The sequence below is a fragment of the Lonchura striata genome, chromosome 4A (genome assembly GCF_050655825.1).
Source record: "Lonchura striata isolate lonStrDom1 chromosome 4A, ASM5065582v1, whole genome shotgun sequence".
Classification (NCBI taxonomy): domain Eukaryota; kingdom Metazoa; phylum Chordata; class Aves; order Passeriformes; family Estrildidae; genus Lonchura; species Lonchura striata.
The window spans coordinates 12,486,066-12,496,808 of NC_140742.1; the positions used below are offsets into that span (position 1 = coordinate 12,486,066).

Consider the following 10,743-nt stretch of genomic DNA (forward strand, 5'->3'; position numbering starts at 1 on the left):
GCAGCACCCACATTTTAAAGCAAAGCTGAAGAGAAGAGCAAATACCTTTTCCAGCTATACTGCAGTTTCCCATAAACTCAGTACAGCCTGTCTGTGTACTGCGGGTGCTATGGGGCAGCATTTTATGCACCAGTTAAAAAGCAACTCACTGTTTGAGGTCACTGCATCCAGCGCCTGCCCAAGCCAATGGCCATTTCTGTGCTCTCTATCATTAATAAATCAATCAAATGTTAGAGGCACTGGAGTGAAATTGTCCTGGCAGCCTTATCCATCCAGTACTTTTACTGGACCATGTTGAGTTACTGCCTATTTACAGAAGACTGAGAGAGACACTGAGACATCAGCATCCCAAAATACTTGCAACATGCACATCATAAACACTACAGATATTTCATTAAAGCCATTTTAGAAGCTATAAAACTGAAGGTCATTTTATGTCTCTCTCTATAAAAGCAGACAGTGATATAGTCCTCAGTAAAACATACTCTATGGTGCAATTTAAGCAGCACTACACAGACTACTTGAAACTCCTTGCTTATATCCAGGATATAAGTTCTCTGTTAATACTGATATCCAGTATTTCTTTGCTGAAATAACAAGACTTTGAGGGAAAGAAATGTACATCCTCAAGTAACACAGCCTTCTTAAAAATACCAAATAATATTGGTTTAACAATTTTCCTAGATGAATTCATCAGGGAGGTTAATATATAAGGCTACAAAGCAGACATCCAAAATTACCCGTGGAAAAAACATAAAAATTCTTCACACTGCTTTCAGCATAGCAGATTTATGATAAAAATATTAAAACACTGAAAAGCCGGAACACAAAAGCAAGTGCACAAGGTTGTAATGGACTTGTCTTAAAAACCCGAGCACTCTTGCTCAGGACCTGACGCGGCACTCGGAGTCGTCCTCACCTGCACCTCTGCCCCGCTCCTCCCAGCGCGGGTCGGCTGAAGGGACGTGGGTTTTACCTGAGCTGGCTCCTCCGTCTGCAGCTGCCTCTGGGGGACAAAAGTTTCGAAAAGTCGGAGGACAGCAGCAGCAGCGGGACGGCACAGGCAGAGAGTTAGCCGGGAACCCGGCGGCAGCCCGGTCACCGGAGAGAAGCGACGGGCGGGCACTACTGCGGCTCACCGGCAGCTCGGAGCCCTTGGCCGGGGCAGACGGGACCCGGGGCTTGCCCTCACGGCCCCGGTGCGGGCTGCCGTTCTGCTCCGGCCGCCCCCCGCGGCTCCTGCCGCGGCACAGCGGGGCCGGGCGGCGGAGCCCGGGGCGCGGAGCGGAGCGGTGCGGTGCGGTGCGGGGCCGCTCCGCTCCGCCCGCCCCTCGCGCCCGCCCCGCGCCCGCCTCGCGCTCACCGGCGTTGCGGAGCTTCTTGTTCCGCAGCACGGAGAGGATGACCAGCGCGTTGCCCAGCACGTCCACCACGATGGTGAAGATAAGCACGGCCGCCAGGCCGGTGGCGGCTCCCGCCGCCGAGCCCCCCTCCAGCCGGCAGCCTGGGCAGCTCCCGTTGCTCCCCGGCCGCTCCATGCGCGCCTCTGCCCGCCGCCGCCGGGGCCCCTCCTCCTCCTCCCGCCCCGACGGCAGCTCTCACCCCCGGGCCCGGCCCGGCCCGTCCCGGGGCGAGCCCGCCGCCCCCTCCCCGGCGGTGCCGCCGCCCTGCCCGGGGCGGAGCGGGGGGGCCGGGCGGGGGTGCCCGGTGCGCGGCGGGGGCACGGAGGCGCTCTCCGGGCCGATGGCGCCACCGCGCGGCGGCGCCGGGAGGGCGGGCGGGGGTCCGCGCTCGGAGCCGCCGGTCCCGCAGCCCCGACAGTCCCGCAGCCCCGACAGTCCCGCAGCCCCGACAGTCCCGCAGCCCTGACAGTCCCGCAGCCCCGACAGTCCCGCAGCCCCGACAGTCCCGCAGCCCCGACAGTCCCGCAGCCCCGCCGGCCCCACAGCCCTGACAGTCCCACAGCCCTGCCTGTCCCCACAGCCCTGACAGTCCCGCAGCCCCGACAGTCCCACAGCCCCGACAGTCCCACAGCCCTGACAGTCCCCACAGCCCTGACAGTCCCGCAGCCCCGACAGTCCCGCAGCCCCGACAGTCCCGCAGCCCCGACAGTCCCACAGCCCCGCCGGCCCCACAGCCCCGCCGGCCCCACAGCCCTGACAGTCCCCACAGCCCTGACAGTCCCGCAGCCCTGACGGTCCCGCAGCCCTGACGGTCCCCACAGCCCTGCCCGCGCCCCCTCGGGCAGAGGTGTGGCAGGGAGAGATTACGAGGCGAAGTTTCGCTCCTCGAGTCGCTGAAGCCTTTCCCGGTGCCTTTGCTTCCCGCCGCCCTGCGGCTCCGCTCCCAGCCAGCCACCCCTCAGGCAAGCCCATCCCCACAGGGACTTATTCAACCAATTACGCCAGAATAAGACCATTCACTTTAGGTTTTATACTTTTTGCCGATCGTAACGTGTGCACTGCAGAGTCCACAGCAGTAATGTAAGATCCGTAGCCCACTCACTCAGCGGCTTCTCAGCCGCAGGAAAACAGTGCTCCATCGGGATACTCAGCTCCCTCGGTCGGGATACCCAGCTCCCTCAGCTGGGATACCCAGCTCCCTCAGTCCGGATACCCGGCTCCTGTAGCCGGGATGCCCAGCTCCCTCAGTCGGGATACCCAGCTTATGTAACCAGGATACCCAGCTCCCTCAGCCGCAATACCCAACTCCCACAGCCCAGCCCCGTGGCTGGAGCTTCCAGGCACCTTCTGTGTTCGACACCAGCATGAGCAAGAAGACACCAAACCACTGTGGTCAAGCTGTGGCTACAATACCACAACCACATGAGCTCTCAGCTTTGTTTAGAAAACGAAATCAGAAAAGAGGAAATAGGGATACTATAGAGCCATGGAATGGTTTGAGTTGGAAAGGACCTTAAAGACCATTCCATTCCCATTCCCCATGCCATGGGCAGGGACACCTTCAGGAATACCAGGGTGCTGAGAGCCCCATCCAGCCTGGCCTGGAACATTTCAAGTGATGGGGCATCCACAGCTGCTCTGAGCAGTCTGTGCCTCATCATCCTCAACAGTCAAAAATTTCTTCCTTATATCAATCTAAACCCACCCTCTGTCAGTTTAAAGCCATTCCCTCTTGTTCTATCACTTCTCCAGCTCTCTTGTAGCCTCTTTAGGGACTGGAAGATGCTATAAGGTGTCCCTGAAACTTTTTCTTCTCCGGGTTGAACAACTCCAGCTCTCTCAGCCTGTGTTCATAGCAGAGGTGCTCAGCATCAGCCATGGGCAGGACAGAGGATAGGTCCATGTTAGGCTGTCCAGCACCACCTCCTCTGGCTCCTGCCCAAAGCCACCCCTCTGTGTGCAGGTCAAAGTGTCCAAGCAAACATTAAGGCTGTGTCACAACCCACCATGGGGGTTTTACAACTGCCTGGTCGAGTGAGTCAATAACAAAGCAAAAAGCAAAGCCTTTGATGGCTCATTCCCTGCCAGCAGAGTACAAGGCACGACAGAGGCCAGCAGCAAACAGGGTCTGCCTTGGCTTGGTGGCCGAGGGTCAGAGCCAGCCCCACATCTGAGTTCTTAACCTTGCTGAGCCAACCTGCCCAAAATGTCTTCTTACCTTTTCCCCATGAATGAAGAGCACTCAATTTTAGGAAGAAAAAAAAGGGGTTTAAAACAAAATTATCAAAATCCTGCATTCTTGAATTGTTAAAGACAGCATTTTGGCTTTGATATGATCTTTTGGCTTCCTTTTGACACTCTGCACTGAATTCTGCATAGTTTTGAAAATATTTTCTTTGTGTAAACTAAGTAATTTTGTTCATGGACTTTCAGCTTCTCTGTTCAGGACATACCTGCAGACAGGAGTAAGGTCAACTCTCATAGGCATATCCTTTCAGCACATTTCACCTTCACTCTGCTCTTCTCTGTCAGTTTTGCACCACTTATAAGATGCTCTCAGGAGTATTTCAGCTGTGGAGAACTAGGATGTGACTTCAAAGGACCTGAACTTTACATAAAAATATCTTGACAAGAGCACCAAAGCTACCCAAAAAGATTTTGGCCTCACACTTAACAAAACCTTGCTCACAGAGCAGCACAAGGTAAAAGGGGTGTAACATTTCATGAAACGAATACTACTGGAAAAACATAAAAAGGGCTTTTTATCTGGCCACTTCTTTTGGTGTGTAATTTATACCTGCAAAAAGCAGTCTTTATCCACAGTCTGGAGTGACTGCCCTCGACAGGAAGGTCTGCAGAGCTCTACCAGGCATGTGTGCATCTGCATAGCTGCAGCAACTTATATTCTGTAAGAAACTTAGAAATTATGATAGATGTAGTGAGCAACTGTTTTCATCACTGGAATGATTTAGATGAATGATCTTCAGGCTGTTTCCTCCCACCTTCCTGCTAAATGGACTCTTCACTGGTTCAATTAAGACAAGGCAAGCATTCTAGAAAGTAGTGGCAAGGGAAAAAAATTAAGGAAGAGGTATCAATGAGACTTTTTAAATTACACTTTACCAGAACTGCTGACATAAATCACACTGAAATAAGAGTATCCCCACTGTGCTAGAAGAATTTAGGCTCATTTGATTATGCAGGGATCATGAATGTGATCACAGGAGAAGGCACCTAAGTTAGGGTCAGAACCCTTCAGTACCTAACTACACCAGGGAGAATAAGCTACGTGCTTGCAAACAGGAAGACCAAGTAGAATGAGTAGAATGTAATCAGTGCAAAATATTCAAGCACCATAAATGCACACTCCTTGTGCAAAATTGTCACAGCTTTGCTAACAGGGAGGCTGAGAGGGGCAGTGCCTGGCACCCTCCTGCCATGCTCATCATAGCAGCCCGGTGCAGAGCATGTCTCATCCCTTGCTGACCATGCCCAGTGGCACAAAACAGCCCCATTTCCCAACCCTACCTAGCAGGGCGCACAGCTTAGTAAGAGTTAATCTAGGTATACTGTAATAAATGGAAGCTTACATAATTGAAAAATAGCTGAGGCATTAATCTTCCTTCTCGCTACCTTGAGTCCTCTTTAAAAAGATTATTTTGTCTTCAGAGACAGCTTTAATGCTACTTAATGAATCGCTTATAAATGAAGACTTTTTTTCCCCTCCTATACAGGCTGACTACTACCCTGATTGTCACAGAGACAATTAACTTTTGTCAAATATACAAAGATAATAGCTGTTCTCTACAAATACTACTATACTGAATTTGGCATATTTAAGGCAATTTTTTCTTGCTGTTTTGACTAAGCATGCTTAGTGACAGTGACATACCCATTCCCTTTAGCCAGACCTGGGGAACATCTCATGCTTACCAAAATAATTAATGGCTCCCTGGGCACGTGCTGGAACACGTAGGTTACACTGGATCAGGATTACCAGGTTGGAAATTTCAGAATTCCAACATGAGCTCAGTCAAAGGTGTCTTGGCATCCCACTTCAAAGCAGGGAGGAGACATGAAAAGAAATGAGACATACAAAATCAGAGCCTCAACTTCCATGCTGCCTGTCTCAGTTGCAGACAGGGTGCAGGCAAGCCCTCTTTGATCTGTAACTCCCTCCTTGCAAAAGCAGGCACCAGGACCACAGGGACCACCAGGACCACCAGGACCACAGGGACCACCAGGACCACAGGGACCACAGGGCAGGTTAGGGGTTTCCTCACTAAAAATAACTCCCAGTGAGCTGCAAGGGCAATTTTATAGTCACTCCTGACACTGAGGTCCTCAAGCAGTAGCACTCAGTTGTCTCCCTTGCCCATGTCCCACCAAACACCTGCTCTGTTCCCTAGATAACACATACACAGGGAAAAAATGCTAAATGAAGCTGAACCCCTCTTGTCCCACTACACCAGCCTAGCCAAGTACTTGTATTTATTTCTAACAAAACAACAGGCAATGAAAGTTGTAGTTTCTCAACACATGGGCATTTTGACTCAAGCAATGGCCTTTGGGAGACATGCTAAGCAGGAGCAGAAATGAGGCTGATAAATCCTTTGCCACAAGGACTACTTCCACACTCTTTATTCCCTGTATGGCTGCTCCTGGTGATGGGCAGAGCAGGTTTCCTCCACCCCTGAACAGACTGGGTAAGAGTGTAGAGGTCTCTGCTGCCTCCCATATTGGTACCAGCAGCCTACAGGTGTTGAATGCCACAAGGATGCAGTGCTCAGCCAGTGGAAAGCTTCAGCACGTGCTTTTCCAGTCCAGTGTGGTTTATTTGTTTAAGAGTCTGATCTAGAGCCCAGACAATGGAGGCTCATTCCCTGGTGCAGTCTAAGACTCACTGAGCCACAAACACAGCTAAAATAAGTCATTTAGTCCTGCCATGCATCGTGACTATTAGCATAAAAATAAGGGTAAACACCTTCTCCTCCCCAACCCTTATCTCAATTCTGCTCTTAAATCCAGCATGTGGCCAGGAGCCAGAGTTATTTCCAAACCATTACCTATTGCCTATAGAATAGGCAATATTCCTATTGCCTATAGAATAAACCATTACACCTACAAGGGAATCACTATCGCCCACCTGCAGCTCCCTAGCCAAACATATACAGCTCTCGTTCCTCTCTCCCAAACTTTTCTCTCGTCCAGTTGGACTGTGCAGCTATGTGCAGAGGCAACACAGCTGTATTGTACACAGTGTAAGAGAATCCCAGTCCTGGGAAAAACAGCACTGGCTGCTTCAGCAATAAATAGATGAATGCAGCAGCTTGCCCTGAGCTGCCATCGCAGAGGAGATCAACAAACAAGCAGCTCTATTTACGCTGTCATGCTTGCCTAGAAACTCCAGACAAACGAACAACCTCGTGTTCAGCCGCTTCCCCTCTTTGTCCCCGAGCAGCAGCCTCAGCAGCACACACAGCCGCTGGCCCAGAACAGGCCTTTTTGTTAATCGCTGCCAGAGCCAACACAGGCCTGTTCATTCAGCCCAACTGCTTAACAACTGCTGCAATCTAAATAAAAAGGGAAAGAAGGAAAACTCTGTATTCCTTTTGCAACCCTCAGTAATAAATGACACCATCAATGTTGCCTTGGGATGCAACATCAAACCACTTCTTTTGCTCCAAGATGAGATTTAAGAAGAATGATTTTTAGGCTGACTTGCCTTTTCCAATACCCCATTATTTTCCCCCATCTCAAACTCAAAGATGCAACATGAATGAAATCAGAATTAGCCTCATTACAAACAAGCATGGGGGTGGGGGGGGCTGACCTAGATTCACTCTGCCTCTCGGAAGTGATGGCAAAAGTTTAAAACCTGTCATACGGGGCTGCAGCACATTTAGGTCAAAGTTTGTTGCAATCAAATCATGCTTTCTGAAAAGGCTTTTACTGGTGGGATGATTTATATGGCAGCATCTGAATTATGCATGGGATTTGTACAGTCTCTGCTGGCAAATAAATATGTGTGAAGAAACTCAGGCTTCTTCCTGCAGCATCATCAGTGCCTCAAATGCAGCTCTGCATCCCTGGGGACACTTGTACTGGGTTTTGTGGTAGCTCCCACCACCAGCTACATCGGGCAGCACCCCATGGCTGGAACCAGTCTTGCCAGTCTCAAGGTGCTAGGACAGAACATGGGATTTTTCAGTGACTTTACTTAATCCTGCCCAAAAAAAAGCCAAATTAGAGGGCTTGCTCCCAGCAAAGACAGCCTGTTTGCAGTGTAGGCTGCTCAGCGAGGATATTCAGATGACAATTGAGAGGTAGCATGGAACTCTCCCAGGTAACAATCATGGCTGGAGGAAAGATGGAAATGGTCCAGCTGGTGTGGTTTGTTGGGGGGAAAAACCCTCAGGAAATTATTTGATTGATATATTTAATAGCTAACAAAACCTGAAGAATTAAGTGTTTTAGTATCCAAGTAAGAAACTTCTGCAAATCAATATAAGGCAAAGAGAGGAAAGTGTATTCATGACAGACCAGTCCCCCCACCCCATTGTGTTCAAGATCTGCCTTTGACTCAAACAGAAGAAGGACTACTCATTCTCCTCACACCATCCCCCAAATGTGTGTGCTCAAGTGAGGCTGGGGGAGACTTTTCCCTTCCACAGAAACCTCTTGGGATGGTTGTAGAAAGAGATGGAGAAAAAAAGGAGCCCTTCATACTTTTTTCATTGAGATTCCTCATCCAGTCTGTTTTCCTACCATTAGAAACCAAAGCCAAACCCATTCCTGCTCCTTACAGGTCTCCTTTCACCATTCCCTTTCCTTTTGCCCCAACATGCTGTGCACACAAAAATCTTGCTGTTCTCACAGTTTCTCACATCAGCACCTACAGGGATGCTGGCTGAGTTGCTCTCAGTTTTCCTAATGTAGCTCTGACAGCCTCTCTCACTTCACTTTCTCTCCCTTTACGTCCCCCTCATTCAGCCTGGGGTTCTTCTCAGTTAGAGATCAGCTGGAAGTATCAGGCCAAACTTTTGGAAACATCAGGGTACCACCCAGTTCACCACCACCTGTATGTGGAGAAGGGACCTAAGTTTATCCTCTGACTGTTCAGGGGCAACAGTGTGAGATGGAAACTGCTGAGATGCTCTGGGGACTCTCCCCTTCACATTCCCTGCCTCCCCAGCCTCCATGTGCATTTTTATGCACACCCACCTGCAAACATTCTGCCCACACCACATCCAAGCTGCTTTTCCAGCTGGGGATGGCACAAACCATTGCCATTAGCAGTTGCTTTCCAATGCTAAGGCTGAAATTTCCATCGTTGTTCTCTGCAATGAGAGAAACAACAGTCTTAAGAAAGGAGACAAGGAGCTTTCCCTCTCATGGAGCAGCCCCTCCTGCAGCCTGGATTGTGACTTGAGCAAACTTCAGGAGCACTTGGCACTAAGCATCTTGCTATGAGGCAGCAGTGTAGGAAGGACAGTGCGACATTTTTGAGCTCTTAATTATGTCCCAAGCAGCACCTCTGCGCCTGCAGTAATGAGGGCTCAGCTACATCCATGGCAGTTAGTAAGATCCTGTTTTACTTCATCCTCATTATGGGAAATAGCCTGCTCAGATCCAGCAGCCGTGGAGATGTTTCCTCTCATGAAGCAGATTGCCTTCCCCTGTCAATTAGGAGCAGAGAGCTCGACAGCCCTGTGCAAATTGCTGGGTGAGAGCATAAATAGGAGGACATGAGAACCGATTACAGCCTTGGTGGCAGGCCTGCTTAAAAACACCTGATGGGAACAGGAAGGTCAAGAGTAATAAAAAGCAGAGAGGTGATGGTGGCTGGCACAGCTGTGCTGTGGAGCCAAGGGGGATGTGTGGTACCTACCTGCCCCTGCAGAAGTGCAGCTGTCTGCAGTGGCAGTGTGTTGAGAGCTAACAGAGGGGCTGCAGTCAGGTGATTCCACAACCAAAGCTTTTTCCACAATGAAGATTCCCTTGCCTCGGGCTATCACTTTGGTATGTATCAGCAACGTGCAGCCCATAGATGGGAAACTCCATGTCCTTCAGGGAAATGGAAATTTTCTCTTCTCTTGCTGTACTCCCACTAAAAGCTCTGATTTCACTGGACAATCCAGCACACCTGCAAGGCTCTGCAGCATTTCCAAGAGGCAAGTAATCAGGTCTCTGGGCTGAGGTTGCACACAAACTTTTACACAGTGCACAGCACTGGTGCTCACACAGCCCTCAGCAGCTGCTCTTACCTGAGGAAGCCCAGTGTTTACTTCCATCATAAACAAACTCTAGTCCTGCTGGGTGTCCATTCCAGAGAACTCTCTGTGTGTGTGTATTTTAACCAATGGTCTTGAAGATGGTTTGTTCAGCCCTACAGACATTGCTGACTCCTCCTGAGCCTGCTTCCCAGCCCTGTTGCCCTGCTGGACCCCTGGACCCTGCCTTTACTCCTTCCTTTGGGCAAGGAGGTGGCAATGACTCATCTGCCTACAGGGTCTGGGACAATTAAGTAAAGGAACAACTTTCCTGCAGCAAAAAGCTGAGTGCCCATCTCACAGAAATCACTTTCCTCTGCCCTATAATAAGTCACTGCTCATGAACTTCCACTGATCTTCAACCCACCCCCGACTGCCTGGTCTGATCTTCAGCTGCCCCCTTATCTTCAGCCTGCCACACTAAGGTCCACACCAACACCCAATGCACATGTGAAGTACCACTCATGTTTGCTCTGTCCCACCCATCCCTTCAATAACTGCATCCAGAAACCTCTGGGCATCAGCTCTGCACACTCACACCTGTCAGTGTTTTTGTAGGCTCTGCAGAAGGGATTGATTCCTGCTCATAGACCAGTTCTGTCTGAAGGAAAGCTATTGCATTTGCCTGGGTAAGCTTTGAAAGTGGACCTCTCTGTGCCCTGCAGATCCATTCTTCACCTTTCCACTCCTGCCATCCCCACAGACCCACTGGGGTTGCTCACCCTCCTCACCCCAGCCCCTTTGCTTTCCTTCTAGACCCTGCAGGCAAAGCGGCCTGTGATTTATTTCCTTGTATTTAATTCTGCTAAGTCATAGGCACCAGAAATCTGCAGCTGGCAACTCCAGGCTGCTTTCCAGCTTCTCCATCCAGAGCTGCCAGCAGACGTTTTCAGTTTTGGTTCTCAGATCTCCATTACAGTCTGGTCTCAAAACAGTGGATCCACCAACCCTCCAACTGTGCACGTTCAACTCCACAGCCTTAAAGCTGCTACAAATGATCTGCAAGTTGTTCCTGCTCCTCGAGAGAAGAGGGTATCACTCCAGTGTATCTTTGGCAGAGAGTGGTA

The 10,743-nt window shown here is 50.3% G+C and overlaps 1 protein-coding gene across 6 annotated transcripts in view; it reads right to left on the reverse strand.

Moving 5' to 3' along the window:
* GPR50 (G protein-coupled receptor 50) overlaps nucleotides 1-1,560 on the reverse strand; it is a 47,851-nt gene extending 46,291 nt beyond the window's left edge. The window contains exons 1-2 of one of the 6 annotated variants that reach the window (XM_085570913.1): nucleotides 1,364-1,560; nucleotides 920-1,006 (exon numbers count right to left, since the gene is read on the reverse strand). In XM_085570913.1, coding sequence (XP_085427039.1) covers nucleotides 920-1,006; nucleotides 1,364-1,538 — 262 coding nt within the window. In that variant the 5' untranslated portion in view covers nucleotides 1,539-1,560. The remainder of the gene's footprint in view (nucleotides 1-919; nucleotides 1,007-1,363) is intronic. The other 5 variants (XM_085570914.1, XM_085570917.1, XM_085570916.1 and 2 more) reach the window with 5 other exon arrangements.
* Between the last annotated feature and the right edge of the window lie 9,183 nt (nucleotides 1,561-10,743).